The sequence below is a fragment of the Drosophila obscura genome, unplaced genomic scaffold (genome assembly GCF_018151105.1).
Source record: "Drosophila obscura isolate BZ-5 IFL unplaced genomic scaffold, ASM1815110v1 contig_4, whole genome shotgun sequence".
In the NCBI taxonomy this organism is placed as follows: domain Eukaryota; kingdom Metazoa; phylum Arthropoda; class Insecta; order Diptera; family Drosophilidae; genus Drosophila; species Drosophila obscura.
The window spans coordinates 2,845,601-2,864,039 of NW_024542828.1; the positions used below are offsets into that span (position 1 = coordinate 2,845,601).

General features: G+C 48.9%; 4 protein-coding genes across 6 annotated transcripts; 2 read left to right on the forward strand and 2 right to left on the reverse strand.

The window, feature by feature from the left end:
- Positions 1-1,846: 1,846 nt before the first annotated feature.
- LOC111074581 (V-type proton ATPase subunit E) lies at positions 1,847-4,605 on the reverse strand. Of its 2 annotated transcripts, XM_022367407.2 has the most exons (5): positions 4,505-4,605; positions 4,298-4,406; positions 3,494-3,706; positions 3,100-3,426; positions 1,847-3,028 (listed from the first exon to the last, which is right to left on the reverse strand). In XM_022367407.2, the coding sequence occupies exons 2-5, from the start codon at positions 4,328-4,330 to the stop codon at positions 2,921-2,923; spliced, it is 681 nt and encodes a 226-aa protein (XP_022223099.1). In that variant the 5' UTR covers positions 4,331-4,406; positions 4,505-4,605; the 3' UTR covers positions 1,847-2,920. The 2 variants fall into 2 exon arrangements, with proteins under 2 accessions (XP_022223099.1, XP_041451078.1); XM_041595144.1 differs by lacking the exon at positions 4,505-4,605 and having other exon boundaries at positions 4,298-4,469.
- A 220-nt stretch (positions 4,606-4,825) lies between these two features.
- LOC111074550 (splicing factor 3A subunit 3) lies at positions 4,826-6,544 on the forward strand. Its single transcript, XM_022367356.2, has one exon. It carries the CDS (start codon positions 4,943-4,945, stop codon positions 6,452-6,454), a length of 1,512 nt encoding a protein of 503 aa, XP_022223048.1. The 5' UTR covers positions 4,826-4,942; the 3' UTR covers positions 6,455-6,544.
- LOC111074935 (DNA polymerase zeta processivity subunit) lies at positions 6,484-7,265 on the reverse strand (the record flags this gene model as incomplete). The annotated part of the gene is made up of 1 exon (XM_022367947.2): positions 6,484-7,265. A coding segment is annotated over one exon (729 nt), but the record flags the coding sequence as incomplete, so codon positions are not given.
- A 573-nt stretch (positions 7,266-7,838) lies between these two features.
- LOC111074411 (serine/arginine repetitive matrix protein 2) lies at positions 7,839-17,823 on the forward strand. 2 transcript variants are annotated; one of them, XM_022367184.2, is made up of 8 exons: positions 7,839-8,223; positions 8,292-8,700; positions 8,799-11,183; positions 11,395-15,769; positions 16,165-16,244; positions 16,316-16,444; positions 16,524-16,729; positions 16,795-17,823. In XM_022367184.2, the coding sequence occupies exons 2-7, from the start codon at positions 8,302-8,304 to the stop codon at positions 16,683-16,685; spliced, it is 7,530 nt and encodes a 2,509-aa protein (XP_022222876.2). In that variant the 5' UTR covers positions 7,839-8,223; positions 8,292-8,301; the 3' UTR covers positions 16,686-16,729; positions 16,795-17,823. The 2 variants fall into 2 exon arrangements, with proteins under 2 accessions (XP_022222876.2, XP_022222866.2); XM_022367174.2 differs by having other exon boundaries at positions 7,839-8,700.
- Positions 17,824-18,439: the final 616 nt, after the last annotated feature.

Consider the following 18,439-nt stretch of genomic DNA (forward strand, 5'->3'; position numbering starts at 1 on the left):
GTCGTAATGCATTGCATGCAAAAGAATTTTCCTGTTCATACTTTTTGAATTTTACCACTAAGCAAACAACACATAGAGGCGTCAAATCGACTAAAAACTGCCTGCATAAAATTTTTGGACGATTGGCTCCCAGGCCTTCGGTCGGGAGCCGATAGCTTCGCCAGGGCACTCGGCTCTCTCCGGCTTGAGCCGAGAGAGACCGCCTTTGCAGCTGTGTCGAATATAAACCGTGTGCGTGTGTAGCTATACCTGTATGCGTGTTCTCTGACTCATGACGGGATACGAAAGCTAGACGAGCATTGCAAATGCATGTGTGTACTCAGACACGACAAAATATTTATCAATTCTTATTTTCCGAAACCGTCTTTGTTTTGAGTTTTCAGGTTACGTAAATGTGTGTGTGTCATGTATTCTCACATACTGTGCTTGTATGTGGGTTCTACAATTTTTGGCCTTCGTAAATACCTCTGCCCGTGTCGAGTCGAGTGACAGAATACATCAACAAAATATGAAGTCTGACGACGGGAATAGGTCCAGGGCCGGATTAGCAGTTGCCTAGGGCCCCCTACGGATAACAGAAAAATTTTGTTGAAAAAACAAAACTCCAAATAATGAATAAAAAATATAATAGCCACTGAGAAAAATACAAAATAAAGGAGGACCCCCAAATTGATGGTTGCCCAGGGCCCGGTTGAGGGTTGATCCGACCCTGAATAGGTCGAGTTTGGTTTTAAAGTTGTTAGAGGACACAAATACAGGCATAGTTACACACGCACACGGTTTATATTCGACACAGCTGCAAAGGCGGTCTCTCTCGGCTCAAGCCGGAGAGAGCCGAGTGCCCTGGCGAAGCTATCGGCTCCCGACCGAAGGCCTGGGAGCCAATCGTCCAAAAATTTTATGCAGGCAGTTTTTAGTCGATTTGACGCCTCTATGTGTTGTTTGCTTAGTGATTTTACTTATTGATTTTGTTTTACCACCGAAAACATGTAGGTATACTTTTCGCACACACTGTTCGGTTTTACGATCACCGCAAAATCGATTGTGCCATCTATCGATAAAGGTGTCGAAAAAGTGTGACCATCATACGCGAAAAATATTCAAAGTACGGTACATATCGGTTTTAAATCCAGATCGTACCTTTTTATTTCCAATTATGTTACGTCTCGTGTAATTTCCGAAACGCCAAACAATTAAGGATAATAATAAAAGTAATTTTTCATGTGCATGTACAATAGGTTAGTCACACGCTTGTTCGAACTTGGAATGGACTCAGAAATTTTTAAACGCATTTAGGGCCGTTTTCTTAGTTAAGAGATTTAAAATGTAGGAAAAAAGGGTCCTATCTGCTTCAATTCAATTGAAAAGTCGTTCATAGGGCAGCGTTCATCATCCAAGCCTACAATTAAAATATAACCAATTCTGGAGTGCAAAAAGTTTTGGATTCGCTTAGTTTAGTTTTTGGAAATACTGTTTTTATTCAACATAAATTTTTGTTTAAAAGTAATTTTTTCTTGCATTTCTCGTATTTCATTTAATGTATATAGTACTCGATGTTATATAATAACCCATATGCTATTTGTTTGTATTTTGTATTGTTTGCTAAATTTGTAGTTATTATTCATCATATTTGAACAATTGCAATTGGTGTGTAACTTGGTTAGAAATGAGCCTGGAGAAGGAATACACTATGAACGAACATTGGGCGAACATTCAGATACAAACTTCAAAAATTATTTTGAAAGCCTGATATGATGCATGTGTGCAGTGCAGTGGCAGTGGGCAGGTCGCGAGGCAGCAGCAGTTCCATAAATTGTTTCAATCTAATTTCCATTTTTTTTTCTTGTTTATATATTTTTTTGTTTAGTTATCCTTTAGTTAAGTATATGTATATATATGGTTTATGTAGAGTGGAAGCTGGATTTGAGGGTCAACAAATTTAGCTACTTATGGGCCGTACTTGGCAATACTTCATTTCGTGTGTTTCGGTTGGGTTCTCGGATGCGTTTATGCGTGCGTTCTTGCTTTTGGTAACTGTGTATTCGTTACGCGTCCAACAACAGACATTTTATGAGGATTGAAGATGATATTTTGTGTGTTTCCTGTGCCAGTGGCAGTTGCGCAAGCGTACGTCACCTTCGGTTCAGCGAAATCAGACCGATCTCCGATCCATTTCGGTGTTCCGGCAGGCAACAATGCTGAGTGTACGTTTGCACAGACTGCCAGTGGCACCTGTGGCTGCTGCTGCTGCTGCTGCTACTGCTCGACACACTGCTGCATATGAATAATTACAAACATAGACACATATGTATAGATAAATGTTCAACAATGACTATAGACGACAGAAATTAATGTACAATAATATAGTAAATAACTCAAAGAACGGGACGAGGGTTGAAACACACATGTAAATCAAAGGGCAGGAATGTATGCAAAAAAATGTTCAAAATTGTATGCGCCTGTGTTCAGCAAATATACATTTAGGTAAAAAATAAACGAACAAACTTTAACAAACTCGTATTACAATGCTATTTTTTGTTTCCGTATGCTGATAGGATTTTGTGTATGCCTAATATGTGTATGTAATTATTGGCATACATTTATGTATGTAAATGTTGTGGGTGTGTGAATATCCCATATATAACTGAAGACCGAAACGGAGGGGGTTCTTGAGTGTGTAGTAGTTTCAGTATCAATCAGAACTATACAAGAACAACGGCAATATAATTTATAATTGAATACAAGTCCCTACATAGACACCAGACCAGACCTGGCCATGGCCTGCCATGAGGATGAGTTTTACGTTGAATTTTGTTTCATTATGTTGTGGGTGGAGTGAAGTTACTTGAAACTTGAACTTTTCCTGCTGGTATTATTGGTTGGTTTTCTTCTTCATCATCATCTGCATGCACTTAACAATTTAATCGGTGAATTTGCGGTTGACATTGCGGCCGAACAGGGCGTTACGGATCTCTGGCACAAGCTGCTGGGAAATCAACTCTAATCTGGACTCCAGCGTGTTGGGCACCTGCAAACAAAAAAAATCACTTCGAATTGAAGACAAATACGATTTTAAAGTTAATTGGGGAGAGAGCGCACCTTAATGCGTCCGTTGAGGGCCAACAGCTCTACACCACCGCAGGTATCAGCAGCGAGGAAGTTTATCTCGTCAATGGTGATATCGACACTCTGCTTCATTTGGGCCTTGTACTGTTCCACAGCTTGGGGCAGAATGTCGCGGACCAGCGACACATCGACCTGGCGGCAACGCAGTGTCACCTTGGGCTCCATCACCTGGAAGAGGCCCTGGACAATCAGCTTGGTCACGACGGCCTTGTATTCGCCGTCGCTCTTGGTGACCTCGCCCAGACGTTTGCGGGCATCATCCAGGACATTGCTCACATGATCCTCGCGCACTTTCAGTACCTAAACAACACACAGAGTTGGGTTTTTATGGAATCTATTCAACGGGACGCGGGGGGCACACACACACCTTCAAGCGAGCCTGGTTGAGCATGTTGGATGACTGGATTTTCTTCTGGAGTTCAACCTGTTTCTCCTTCTTCTCGTAGTACTCCATGATCTTGAGACGCTGCTGCTGGACGAGGCGTCCCTTCTCAATGTTGAACTCCTCCTCGGCTTTGGCATCGATCTCCTCGGCTTTTTCATTGGCCTCCTGCTCAATGAACGCCATCATGTGTTTGATCTGGAAATTGCATTGATAGGAATTATATTGGAATCAAAAGCCATTACGTTAACGTTTATTTAAAATTTCAGCTATTCCCCCATTTATTTATTTAATTTTTCTTGAAAGTTTTCGTTTTTTCGGCTGATAACGTAAGGGGGTGGTTGGGAGGGGGGGGTTGGCTGGTCGTGTGACAGAGAGTGTGGAGGGGCAGCATCGCAAACACCCACTAGTTGTCTCGCTTCAACACATTGTACTCAATGGTGGAGCCCGTGTCACATGACCAACACGAATTTTTTTACTCACTTTTTTGCGTAGAGTATTTTAATAAATAACCATCATTTCTACTACACATAAGGTTTCATTTACATTATAAGATGGCATGTAAGAGTGATAACCAACAAGGTGGGCACGACTATGGCCAATAGGAATGTGCTGCCATGAGAAATTCACATGACTTCAAACCTCTTTGGATCCCATGACTTCGCCATCTTTTTGCTTGATTGCATATTAAAAACACAATTTTAAATTAAACCGCAGCCCATACACAGGACCACATTGAGTGCCTTTACCTTATAATAGTAATTTTAATCATTTTCATCGCCTATTTACCTGTTTCTGTACATCAGCGTCGCTCAATGCCATCTTGACTGATTTTTTTCACTTGCACAAAACCGAAAAGAAATTCAACTGTTCCAAAGAAATCCACGTGTAACCGTGCCTGTAATAGTTTTAATTTCAATTAAATTTATATGTTCCGTCAAATGTTTAAGGCTCAACTTCAGACAATACGAGGAAATGTGGAAAACGATAAGTTACTTTTTTGCCTTCTGCCCGACGTCTGTCTGAAAAATTTTCACTGCAAATCGATCATATGATTTTGCAGTGTGACCCTTTACTTGCAAGTATGGATGTTCAATATATATCGTTATGTCAATACATCGATATACCTTGTCGTTTGATCATATATTCTTATGTGCTATGTTTATGTGGATATTTTTATGATTTATCATCAACGGAATTACTTTTATGAATTTGTATCTCTTGTGTATAGGCCAGACGTAAACAAGTGAATGACAATATGAGTACCGATATTTTTAAAGCCAAAATATATTTATCGATATATTGATAGATCAATATATACCATCTCTACTGCCTGTACACACACGCGAAATAAATGAAAATTTGTTTTTTCTTCTGGGAATAAACGATAATTCAACCTGAACACGTCTACTTAATACCTACGATTCAAGTGCAATGGAGACGCTCCTGGAGCAGCAGCGCCGATACCATGAGGAACGCGAGCGGCTCGTCAAGTTGATGGTGGACGAGCACGCAACAAAAAAGCCGGGTGAAAAGGAGCGCATTCATTCGGAGCACAGGCTTAAATATCTGATGGAACTGCATCATAATGCCAGCACACAACTGCGCGACCTGTACGAGGACAAGGACAATGAGAGGAAGCAGGAGATTGCGGCCCTGTCGGGGCCCAACGAATTCAACGAGTTCTATGCCCGACTGAAGCAGATCAAGCTGTTTTACAAATCGCATCCGGCCGAAGTGAGTGTGCCGCTGTCCGTGGAGTTTGACGACATGATCAAGGTCTACAACAATCCGGATGATATGAGTGCGCTTGTGGAGTTTACCGACGAGGAAGGCGGCGGCCGGTATTTGGATCTTAACGAGTGCTACGAGCTCTACCTGAACTTGCGGGCAGTCGAAAAGCTGGACTACATTGCGTATTTAATGTCCTTCGATCATGTGTTTGATATTCCACGCGACAGGAAGAACCGCGAGTACCGCAAGTACATTGAGACACTGAACGAATACCTGCACAACTTCATTCTGCGTATTCAGCCGCTGCTGGATCTGGAGGGCGAGCTGGTCAAAGTGGAGCTCGATTTCCAGCGTCAGTGGCTGCAGGGAACCTTTCCGGGCTGGTCGTTAAAGGAGACCGAGTCAGCGCTGGCCAATACGGGCGCCCATCTGGATCTCTCGGCGTTCTCGAGCTGGGAGGAGTTGGCCTCCCTGGGTCTGGATCGTCTGAAGTCCGCGCTAGTGGCCCTGGGACTAAAGTGTGGTGGCACTCTGGAGGAGCGTGCCCAGCGCTTGTTTTCCACAAAGGGCAAAAGCACGCTCGATCCCGCTCTGATGGCCAAGAAGCCAAACGCCAAAAGTGCCAGTGCACAGTCGAAGGAACACGAACGCAGCAAAGATATCGCCCAACTGGAGGCGCTGCTCTATAAATACGCCGAGTTGCTGTCCGAGCAGCGGGCGGCGACCAAGGAGAATGTCCAGCGAAAGCAGGCGCGCACAGGTGGCGAGCGCGATGACAGCGATGTGGAGGCCAGCGAGTCGGACAACGACGATGATCCCGATGCCGATGACGTGCCGTACAATCCCAAAAATTTGCCTCTGGGCTGGGACGGCAAGCCCATCCCCTACTGGCTGTACAAGCTGCATGGCCTGAACATAAGCTACAACTGCGAGATCTGCGGCAACTTTACCTACAAAGGACCGAAGGCATTTCAGCGGCACTTTGCCGAATGGCGACATGCGCACGGCATGCGGTGTCTGGGTATACCCAATACGGCGCATTTTGCGAATGTGACCCAGATCGAGGACGCCATCACGTTGTGGGAGAAGCTAAAGTCGCAAAAGCAGAGCGAGCGCTGGATAGCCGACCAGGAGGAGGAGTACGAGGACTCTCTGGGCAATGTGGTGAATCGCAAGACATTTGAGGACTTGAAGCGTCAAGGACTGCTCTAGAATGTATGTAGTTTATACACACTGATTCAATGTAACATTTTGATTTAATACAAACAATTATCAACCGGAAATAACAATCATCTCAACCAAAGATGCGCGCCTGCATTTTCAATCCCACATTGTCGACTGTGGCCAGCGGCAGCAGGCAGACTCTTGCCGATCGCCCGTCCATCTGCTGTGGAGTCTCAGCCGCCTGCAGCCAGGGAAACTCCTGGTACTGTGCTTCGTGGCTAAATCGGACAAAGGCCGTCTGTGTTGTGTGCAAATGCACCTTGAACTGGCTGTTGCCGGGAAGCTTTGGCAACGGTTTGACGCGTTCAGACAGTTTGTACAGTGCGGCGCGCAGCTGTTGCTCGTACTCAATCAGGTGCGGATCCTCCGCTGGCTGCCTGGCGGCCCCAGACTCCAATTGATCTATCTGCAGCATATAACTCTCAATTGGCTGGTTTTCGCTGTGATACAGCATGATTTCAAAGCACTTTAGCTCTCGCCGGCCAAGTAGCTCTCGCGTTGATCGCAGAACGCCGGCAAGGTATGTATTCAGCGGCGGGTAGATCGATACGTAGACCGGTGTGTTGTAGATGCGTCGCTTCTTGAAGATTTGTGCAGGATATATGCCGCGCACGTACAGAATGTGATTCAGAATCACCTCAATGGCCTCCAAATGTATATCGTCGGCATATTCCGGCTGCATTTTGCAAACAAAAAAAATAAGTATTTCGCAAAGTCGATGTTCAAAATTGCGATAGTTGCAAGTATCGATAGTGTGGAATATCGTATTGGATTTTCCCTGCCCTGCCGAAGATTTAATTCACTTTCCTGAAGAAATAATATTGATTTTTTGTTGCTTTGGTTTTATTTAGGCAATAAGAGGAATATCCGAAGGTACGGCTTCAAGCTTAACGATCTTAATCTGAAAATCTTATTATCAGAATAATACCCAATACATATATTCAGACGCTAGCAATAAGGATTCAAAGAGGTCGTTGACCTTCAAATATCAATGATAGTAAAACTATTTTTGTCTAGCTTTCTGATCTTATTTTGAATAGATTTCTTCAGCATTTCATTTTTATATATTCTATGAACGTACCGTGCCGACTGGGAAATACCCTTACAAAAATCGATGCATGGTGATGCATCGGGCGGGTGGGCTTGCAATGGAACCTTGATTCTTCAACACGCCTGGGGATCCCTATAGAATCCACACTACTATTCTTTTGTAGAAAATTCAATCCAATCCAGTTTATTTATGCTGATAAAATAAAATCTGCCCCGTTGCAATGCAAGTCTGGTAGGGTTGTGTTTTTTTCGCCGACGATGCATCCAGCGGCAAACTATCGAATGCGCATATTGGCGTAGAACTACCACCTCTAGCTGAAAAAATGGCTGAAATCCAAGTGTGTGTGTGAACAAAATTTGTATGAGAAAATTTGCGTGTAAAACATATACGAAATATATTTGACTTCTACCGAAAAAGGCGTTCTTCCGTGCCACATTCTAGACAGTTGAAGCGATTGTGCACACGAAAATGCAAGTGTATGATTAACTATTCGGCAAACAGAAAAAAAACCGAATGATTGATGCCTTCCCTTCGGCCTCTGCGGACTGCAATTACAGACGGGCCTCGAAACTTTGTGGGCTCCCTCCTTGGTGAAAAATGAAAATGATGTAGCTGCAGAAACAAGAAAAGAAGAAGCTCAGAACAGAACCGAAGCGAAGAAATAGCTACATAGATGAAAATTCAGCGAAACGAATATCCCCTATATGTAATTCAAAACCGACAATTCAAAGTGTACATCTACACATCTATAACCTGATATATACACATACGCAGTTGCATCAGCATGCCTGACCGTGATTCGGCTTCTGATTCCGATGATTCCGGTGATTGCAGCCGTCGCGGAGGCGCTAAAATGAATCAGCAGCAGCAGCAACAGCAACAGCAGCCGTCTTGCAGCAAAAACTCTGCGCCGGATAAGAGGAATCGACGCATCATTATGCGCATCGAATTCAATGACTCTGACGACACCGACGAAGCCAACCCCCCCAACCCTGGCGATGATCCTGACCTTGACGCGAGACCATCCTGCTCGACGGCGGCCACGCGTCGTAGCGGCCGCCGACAGCGTCGTCCCCCTGCCATTCAAGACTCCGACTCGGATGCCGTGCAAAGAAGATCCACGCGCAATCGAAGGAACCGCTATGGACCCCAAAGTGATGACTGCTCCTCTAGCGGCAGCGAGGTACACAACTATATACATGTCCATTATTGCTTTTAAGACTACTGCCCATTTTACACTGGATTGACGGTTTGCTAATTCTAATCCCAAAACCATTTCAGATCGAACAACGCCCCAAGCGATTGCGAGGCCAAAGCGGCAAGAGGAAAAAGCTAGAATCCGATGAAGAAGAACCAAGCGACGACGATGAGGCCAAGACGAGACTCGGCCCCAGGCCCGCGACTGCGGAGGATCCCGGCTTCAGCTCCGACAGCAGCAGCAACGAGCTGCTGGAAAAGTGTCCCATTTGTTTGTTTACCTTCCGGCAGCAGGAGATTGGGACGCCGGCGACATGCGAGCACAACTTCTGTGCGCCGTGCATTGAGGCATGGTCAAAGAATGTCCAAACCTGTCCCATCGATCGGATTACCTTCGACAGGATCGTGGTGCGCGACAACTATGCCGATCGAAATGTGGTGCGCGAAGTGCGCGTGGATCTGAGCAAATCAAAGACGGAACTGGCCCTAGAGGAGGAGGAAGACGCGGACGCCACTGTGGCCGATGTGACCAACTGCGAGATATGCCACAGTCCGGAGCGGGAGGATGTGATGTTGCTCTGCGACAGCTGCAATCAGGGCTACCACATGGACTGCCTGGAACCGGCGCTGAGCGAGATACCCGAGGGCTCCTGGTACTGCGACGAATGCATTGATTCCAACGATGAGAATTCCGATGATAACCTCGACCTGGCCGAGGACCTAAACATGCTGTACGAGGACATTCGCGGCATGGGTCTGCCCGAGACGCGTCTGCGCGTGAGAGAGGTTCAGCAACAGCCAAGGATACTCCGTACCCGCCAAAACGAACGCATACGCGCTGCTGTTTTGCGTCGCACCCGTGCCGCCACATCAGCGGAGGCGGCCTCCTCTGGCTCCACCACCACCCGTACGCGTACCACCCGTACCACAACCACAACGACAACAACCACGCGCACCACAACAAACCGTCGACAAACGACGCAGCGACGAAGGCGTCGCCGCACACGCCATCGCACCTACGTCGTGGAGTACGACCTCAACAACTTTGACGAGAAGTTTGCCCTGAAGACGACCAGCAAGAAGGTCATACGTCGTCGTCGGCGGCGACGTCGTCGCGTGGTTGCCTCGTCCGCCAGCGATGAAACGGGCCGCCGTCGTCTGACTGCCAGCAAAAGGCTGGCGGAGCAGCTGGGCGTCAAGGCGGATGGCCTGCGTTCGTATCTGAGCGGCGGAAATGCCACCAGCTTCACTCTATTTGGTAATGCCAACGATCTGGAGTACTTTTCGGACAGTGAAGGCGGCCAGGACGATGCGGGAGGAGCAGGCGCTGGATTGGGCGCCACAGCAGTGCAGACGTCGGTGCGCATTGCCAGCGTCGGCAATCCTCGCACGCGCAAGGCCCTGCTACAGGGCAAGGCGCGTACAGCGGCCACAACGTCAGCGTCATCGGCCAGCGATATTCTGTCCAGCATCTTGGATCTGCAGGATCGCTGGCATGGGGCATCGCGCAACCTTAGCGAAGTGCAGATCCGTGCCGACGGGAGTCTGAATCTGCCACAACGTGCGGCAGCAACAGCAGCCGCAGCCGCAGCTGCAGTCCCAACGCCAGCGCCAGCCCCCACTGCAGCAGCCTCCAAGCCACCCGCGGAACCCATCACTCAGGCACCGCTCTATCAGCGCGGCGGCGCCGGACCCAACTTTAGTCGTGGCGGCGGTGGCGGTGGCTCCGGCAATCGCTATGGCGGCAACAGCAACTACAACAGAGGCGGTGGCGGTGGAGGTGGCAATCAATATCAGCGGCACTCTACGGGCGGTGACGGTGGTGGTGGCGCCGGCGGGCAAGGCGGCAGCGGATTCAATCAGAATTTCAACAATAATAATCCGAGCGGCAACAACAACGTCTCCAGCTTTACGCCGTTTCACCTGCGCTTTAACACGCCCAATCGCCAGCAGCAACAGCAGCAGCAACGGAACCAACACATACAGCAACAGCAGCAGGGACCCGGGACGAACTCCTCACCGTTTCGCGGCAGTGGGCCCAACAATCCCGCCGTCGTGTCATCCCCAGCAACCAATAACTATTCACAAAGACCTCCAATGTTTCCCCTGAGTCATATACCAGCACCGGTGATGCCTGGTCCTGGTCCAGGGGCTGGTCCTGCGGTGGCTCGTCTTTCAATGCCCGCAGTGCTGACTGTACCACCGCCACCCACACCACCGGCCAGCCTCTCGTGGAACAGTCCCCTCTTCAAGCTGAGCACGGACTATGCTCAGCAGCGGCCACAAGCAGCAGCAGCAGCAGCGATGACGACAAGGACGCAGAGCGGCAGAAAGATGGACGACGATGATGATGATGCCGACAACTGTCCAAACTTTTCGATTTACTCGCAGGAATCACAGGCGGTGGCAAATGCCACGGCACTGCCCATTGGGCCACAGCCAAGGCCAACAGCCGAAGAGGCAGACAAGGTATGCAACCTGTTTTGATTTGTTTGAGAAGTGGCAGAGAATTATAAAAGATTCCGATGGATAAGTCTTTCCTTCCTGTTTTGAGATTCATTTTTCGCGTAGATTCAAAGCTTTAATGATTTTGAGTGAGGGCATCCTTTCCACTTATCCATCCCTCTGCCTACTCTTTTCCTCTACAATCTCTCTTTAATCGCAAATACCTTCCATGCAGGAGGACGATGACATGAATGAGGATTTAGTACAATTAGACGACGACGATGATGATGAGGAGGATGCTGCAGCAGCGCAGGAGGATAACAGCATACCATTGCCGCCAGAAAAGCCATCCGATCTGTACGAGCCAGAGAATCCCACAGAAGAGCAGGAGGAGGGCGACTCCAACATCGATGGAGAACCCATGGAGGAGGAGGAGGAACCTGAGCTCGAGCCACGGGCAGAGCCAGAACCCGAAACGGAACGAATTTCGAGTAATAGCAACTCAAATCTGGAGCCAACAGTGGACGAAGATGAGGAGACCAAGACGCACAGCACTCCCAGTCCCAGTGCTAGGGTGCGGGATCGTGCTGGAGCCGAAGGGGACAGAGGCAAGGGTGTGCTGGAGCTGTATGACGACAGCGACTGGGAGGAGCTGGACATTGACAAGCCCAAAGAGTTTGAAAAGGCGTTGGATGCCACCACAGAAGTGGCTGCAGCAGAGACACCGGCTGTGGCTGCCACCTCCCAGCTCCCAACGCCTGCCAAGAAGAAGGACAAGGAGGGTGCAGCAAGGAATAGAAGTAGCAGCGACCGAGAGCCAGATCGTTCCTACACGCCCTGTCTGGATGAAAAAGGAGACGATGACGATGACGAGGAGGCCTCTGCAGCGAGCGAACGGCAGCAGGCCGATGTGTCCACTAGTCCCAAGACGCCCTGCTCCAAGTCCAGTGACGACGAGGAAAATGCAGAGCAAGAGGCGCCGGAGAACATTGGCACGGAACTCATTTCCGAGGATGATTTGGCCAATGAGAATGATTCGAAGCAGAGACGCAGTCGCAGTCGCAGTCGTCGACGCAGCGAAGGAGCAGGAGGAGGAGCTGCCACCGGCGGTGCCGCCAAGGATCCATCGAGAGAAAACGAAAGCAAATCAAAACGTTCGAAGCGTGGCAAGGATGAGACCTTCAAGAAGGTGAGCAAGCGGCCCAAAGAGCGCAACTATCGCGGCGATAAGCAGACGGACGATGCACGCAGCGGCTCCCGACGACGCACAAAGACACCGCGAAGGAGTTCGGCGGCGTCCAGGAGTCCCCAGTCGCCCAGGGGCTCGCGGAGTCCGCCGCAGCCCCACAGCCGCAGTCGCAGCCGCAGCCGCAGTCCGAGCAGAAGTCGCAGTCGGAGCCCCATTCGGAGTCGCAACCGACGCAGGCCGCGTGGCAGCCGCTCTAAGTCTTACTCGAGGTCCCGTTCCCGTTCGCGCTCCCACTCAAATGGACGCCATGGACGGTCGTTCCGTGGTCGCGACTTCCAACGTGGCGGATTCCAGCGTGGCCGTGGCGGCCTGCGCTTCAACTACAACCGGAATCAGCAGCAGTTCCACAATCGGCCGTACCAGCATTTCCACAACCAGGGCCAGAACCACCAGAATCCGCACTATTTCCACAACAATCAGAACAACCAGTACCACATGCAGAACCAGAGCCAGAACCAGAACTTCTATCAGCGTCCCAAGCGACGGGAGCTGGCACGCTACGATGTGCGCAATGTGGTGGGCGCCGGGTCGCGCCATAATATGCCCACGGCCAAGGATCGCTATGGCCGCGATGCCATGCGCTCGGCGAGGAGTCGTTCCGGCGGCAGCTTTGAGCGTCGTCGCTCCTCCCACAGTCCTGCGTTCTCGCGCAGCGGCTCCCGTGGTGGTGCACCCTCACGCTCACGCTCGCGTTCGCCAACGCCCAAGCGGTTGCGCAGCTTCAGTATATCGCCCTCACCGCCGCCGGGCACGTCGCCGCATCGCAAGCAGCAGCGACGCAGGTCCATGTCGCCGGGACCAGGACGTCGCTATGTGCGCTCGCCGTCGGCATCGCCACCCAAGCAGCGAAGGGAGTCGCCGCCAATGCATCCGATGCACGCGATGGAGCGCGGTGGTCATAGCCCCATTTCACTAAGATCTGGCTCCCACACGCCCACGCGAGTGAATGGAGGCCGTAACTTGGCGCCACCGCCCGTGTACCACAATTCGCCGCGCTATACGCCTCGACTGAGTCGCAGTCGGACGCGTTCGAAGAGCCCCAAGGCGGTGACCAAGAAGAAGAAGAAGAAAGCGGACAAGAAGAAGAAAAACAAGAAGCGGACGGCCAGCACTAGTCCGACAACGGCCGCTCGCATGAGGCGCATCTCGCGACAGCGCGATCCGTTTGAGGACGCCGATGACTTCCTGGCGCCCCAAAAGAAGCGACGCCACTCGCCGCCCATCAGCAAGGGTGTGTCGACGGGCCATTGGTCGCCATCGCCCAGCCTCTCCGATGATCATATGAAGTTTATACACGATGGCGGTGACAAGAACTCCTCGTGGACACCGCCTCTGGGCTCGCCCAAGGGCCTGCTTGGTCATCCCGGCCACGGCCACTATGCGGATGATGGGCGACGCAGTGTGACGCCACTGGGCATTGGCAAGAAGGCGAAACGGAAGCGGGACAAGAGCAAAAAGAAAAAGAAGCCAATCGACAAGCTGCAGCGCAAGGAGAAGAAGAATCGCAAGCGTCGCACCCAAACACCCGAGCCGATACCCTCGAAGGAGGTCTTTGCCTCGGGCAACAACATCCTCGTGAGCGTCAGCTTCAACAAGGAGCCGGCCAGCGGCACGATGGCGAGTGCCCTGCAGCAACAGCAGCTGCAGCAGCAGCAACAGCAGCAGACGGTGGTGACCATGCCCGCGCTGCGGCATGATGATCTTCTGGCGAATCGTTTGACCGGCTCCTCCATGGACCGGCTGCTGAGCAACGCCAGCGTGAAGCCAAAGCTGAAGAAGGACAAAATCCGCAAGCGCAAGAAGTTGGACGCCAAGCCGGTGGCCATCATAGACTTGGAGCGCTCCCCGTTCCAGGTGCATCAGGAGCCCGCGGATGTGATTGTGCTCACGGACAGCGAAGATGCCAACGAGGCGCCGCCGCCGCCGCATCCGATGCGCAGGGATAGGGAGAGAGAGAGCAGAGCAGAACAGCAGCAGCAGGAGCAGCAGCAGCAGCAACAGCAGCGGGAGCGACACCAGCGGCGACGCGGCAGTGGCGTGGCATCACCGGCGGAGCACCACGACCTGATGCGGGAGAACGGTCAGCGGGAGAAGACGCCACAGGTCGATTCGCTGGCCACGATTATGGAGACCTCCTCGTACGAGACTCTGCAGCAGACGACAGGGCCCAAGACCCCGCCAGAGCCACCAATTGTCAAGTTCAATCTACCTGCCAAGAAACAGCACAACGTGCGCAGCAATCCCCTGCACGAGGATGCCGATGACATCAATTCGGCGGACGAGCTGGAGGCTGCCTGCTCCTCGAGGGAGCTGCCTGGCGCTGGCATCGACGACCACGACAATGATGATGGACAGCAACAGCAGCAGCAGCCGCATGGCCATAGCCACGACAGCGGCACACAGAAGATCGGACCGAATACGCCGCCAGAGTCGGGACCCTGCTCCCCGGATGCCTACGATCCGTTTGAGCCGACCAAGTCGCCCTCCCTGTCGCCCCGATCACCGACGCCCGAACCCACACAGAATCTGGAGCAGGCGCTGCCCAATAGCTCGGGCGCAGCAGGTCCAGGGGATAAATCCGACAGCGATAGCCACAGTCACAGCCACAGCCTGGCCCCAACAGCCGTCTCGAACAGCACCTCGACGCAGACCCAGACACAGGCGAGTGGTGTCATCAATCCCGTGGATCTGGTGATGGCGCTGATGAACAAGCCGAACCAAAGTACCAACGCCGGCAGCCAGCAGCAGGAGAAGGCCGGCGGCAAGGCCTGCGACGTTGTCACCTCCACGCAGTATCTCGGCAGCAGCAGTTCCGTCGTCGGTTCGAGTGCGGGTGGAGGCGGTGGCGGTGGCGATGGAGGCCACGATAAAACGCTGGCCGAAGGCAATACCATCACAGTCCTCTCCAATGTGCTGCTCTCGGGCAGCAGCGTGGTGTCCAGCTCCCAGCATATACCGGTGATTTCTAGTCCAACGCCGCTGGCCAAGAAGCTCACGCCGCTACCGAAGGCGGGTGGCGGCAGCGTGGCCAGCAGTAGCAGCTGTGGCATCGCCAATCTGCCCACCACAAGCTCTGGCCTGCGCAACGGCGGCGGCGGCAGCGGCAATGCAGCGAGTGCAACGGTTAGTGCACTGGACGACTCCTTTACCATGGATATTGAGAGCCCATATTCACCAGGATCGGCAGACTATGAGGATCTGTTCGAGCCGCCGCAGCAACAACGCTCGAAAGGTGGTGCCAAGACTGAGATGTTCGACAATCTCTTTGGCAGCACCTCACCAGTGGGCAATATTGCCAGGATGTCGCGCTTCAAGAAATCCCAAAGGGGTAACAACAAAGGCGAACGTAAATCTAGAAAAGGTACGTTGTGTGTCCCAGTTAGAATTCCTAATCCATGCCGCTAGCCAAACTTTAGATATTTTATAATGTTTTGAAGTGCCCATGGGGATTTAAATACTCAAACTAAAGAGATGCTAAAACTTTACAAGTGGACCAAAAAAAAACACATCTGAAATGTTTGTAAACGAACATAGAAACGTTCTTAGACGGGACTCATAAAAGAGCATTTGGCGATAAAAAAAAGTGGCTTGAAATGATTTAAAACACAGGCTATAAAAACGATAGCTTGCGCTTTTATCATTCGCTTTGGTCCACTTAGAGCTTGCGTTTCCCCAGTTGAACACACAGAACAGACAATTTTAAATAATTCCCATTAATAATGTCTTTCATATTTATTCTTTAACCTTTTTTGTTAGGTGGCAAATCATCGGACGACCACAAGGCGGCATACGATGATCTGCCCAATTCGGCAACGGATCTGCAGAATAAGGATAGAGTGAGTCAATGTCAAGCACTCAACGCTGAGCAGTCGACAAATTATGAATTTCGTTGCATTTGCATTTTTAGTTTTTGCGTAAGCTGAATCGACAGGAGCGTGTCGTTGAGGAAGTGAAATTGGTATTGAAGCCGCACTTTAACAAGAAGGTGATTACCAAGGAGGATTACAAGGACATCATGCGAAGGGCTGTGCCAAAGGTTAGAGAGGAAACCACACCATAAATGAAGGAAGAACAATATTCAAACTTAAATTCCTTTGAATGTTTTTTATTTGCAGATCTGTCACAGTCGGTCGGGTGAAATTAATCCACACAAGATTAAAAATCTAATTGATGCCTATGTGAGGAAGTTCCGCGCGAAGCACAAGAAGTTGAGTCTCCTCAATACGGGGCAGGTTAGCAGCGCCGTCAAGTGTGCCGCCTATTTAAAGAAGCTATAAGCTGGAGACCCACAGAGCAATTGAGCAGCGTCTTGGATGTGGCAGTAAGTACCCAAAGTCTATAAAGAATCCAATTAAAATCGAATGTTCTAATGGTTTATTTTTATAGCATTTTTGGGGTGGATTGAACGAAACGAAAACCATTTTAGCGGTCGCATGCATTCCTACAGTCTACCATCAACAAAAATATTCACCGGCCACACTCGCAAAATAAAAAGAAAAACAAGAGAAGAAGAAAGAAAAAAACACTCATAAATGGTCATTTATGTACTATTGGAATTTAGTTGTTAAGTCAATTTTAGGTCACATTACGAATGATTTTTAGGGCATAAGCGAAAACACACACACTGAATGGAAGATATTTAAATATTAAGCAAACCTCTTGGCCACCCACCCCTCCCAATATTTTGTTTAGCCCCCAAAGTAAAGGCAGTTTATTTATACAACAAATACAAACATACAGATTTAGTTGATTAGATTGTTTATTATGTAGCATGACACTTGTAATGATATAACTATTACCTGTTTTTGCATTAGCGCGAATGTAAGTAGTGGCACGGAAGAAGAGTGCCGTGCCAGAACATATTGTATTTTACCTCTGATAATTTAAATAATTAAGTTTAAAGCCACAATTAAAAATCATTATTAATATGGCCCTGCAACCATTACACCGCGATAAACCACCCATTGACATGGCACAAAAGCAACACCACTACACACTACTCTGTTCAGTTGTAGCTCCGGCTCGGGTGTATCCGGCTATGGGTGTATTTTAATTTTGATCGTTATAAAAAGAAATTGTAATTATGTATTCATATAGACACGTAAATAGCTGTGTGCACTCCTCCCTTTCCGTTTGGTGAGTGGTGTATGCAGTTTTGATTTATGAAAGTTTCAAAGCACTTGATTTTACATGGTCATCTGTCTGTCAGTCATCGTTTATTGAATAGAGAGTGAGTGTACGGTACGAGTACTAGTATGCATTAAACACACACAAACACACACACACAATTGATAAGCGTATGCATATTATACATATATTATATTAATTGTGCTAAATCGTTTTGTAAATATCCATATAATTGAAAATAAACGCGATCATTAACTAATCCAATTTATAAACTGTCTTTAAATGTCCACCCTCGATGTTGTGGGTTTACTACAGGTTCTATCATAGCCGATCCATAAGAAAGTATCTGCCCTTACAGCAGGGACTTGAAGGTGTCTACTGCATATGGAAATTATGGAAATTATAAACCCATTCAAGTGAAGAACTGTGGAATGGGTTTCCTTATAGGTGTTAGACACTTCAAAAGCCATCATAGAAGTTAATTTCTTATAGATTCATTCGCTAAAAATAAACCAAGTGTTTTCAGTCTTATAGAGCTCTAAGTTCCTTTCTCATTTTATACCAGGAAGTTAAAGGTTGGAAAAACCTTCCTAATAAGAAGCGATTCGAATTTTATACCACATGGATCAGTAAATCAATTTTCAGTTTCAAGAGATTTCAATGCCCATGCATTAATAACAAAATGAAACTAGATACATTTGAAATGGATCAGACATAATTCCATACGGATTAGTAAACAAATATTCTGTAAAAGGAAACATACAATGTTACGTTTCAACAGGTGACAAAGGTACAAAATTGGACACATTTCGAATGAGTTTCCTGATAAATAAGAAACTTTAAATTAAGTCAATGAGCGTCACTTATTAATCTAACCATTCAAAAGTGTTTTCATGTCCCATCC

Excerpts from the sequence above, each read along its gene's own strand:
- LOC111074581 (XM_022367407.2), bottom strand. The coding sequence starts at position 4,330 with ATGGCATTGAGCGACGCTGATGTACAGAAACAG. Across the intron at positions 3,707-4,297 it reads ACGCTGATGTACAGAAACAG|ATCAAACACATGATGGCGTT; the intron begins GTAAATAGGCGA and ends TGCAATTTCCAG. Across the intron at positions 3,427-3,493 it reads TCAACCAGGCTCGCTTGAAG|GTACTGAAAGTGCGCGAGGA; the intron begins GTGTGTGTGTGC and ends TGTGTTGTTTAG.
- LOC111074550 (XM_022367356.2), top strand. The coding sequence starts at position 4,943 with ATGGAGACGCTCCTGGAGCAGCAGCGCCGATACCATGAGGAACGCGAG.
- LOC111074411 (XM_022367174.2), top strand. The coding sequence starts at position 8,302 with ATGCCTGACCGTGATTCGGCTTCTGATTCCGATGATTCCGGTGATTGC. Across the intron at positions 15,770-16,164 it reads CGAACGTAAATCTAGAAAAG|GTGGCAAATCATCGGACGAC; the intron begins GTACGTTGTGTG and ends CTTTTTTGTTAG. Across the intron at positions 16,245-16,315 it reads ATCTGCAGAATAAGGATAGA|TTTTTGCGTAAGCTGAATCG; the intron begins GTGAGTCAATGT and ends TTGCATTTTTAG.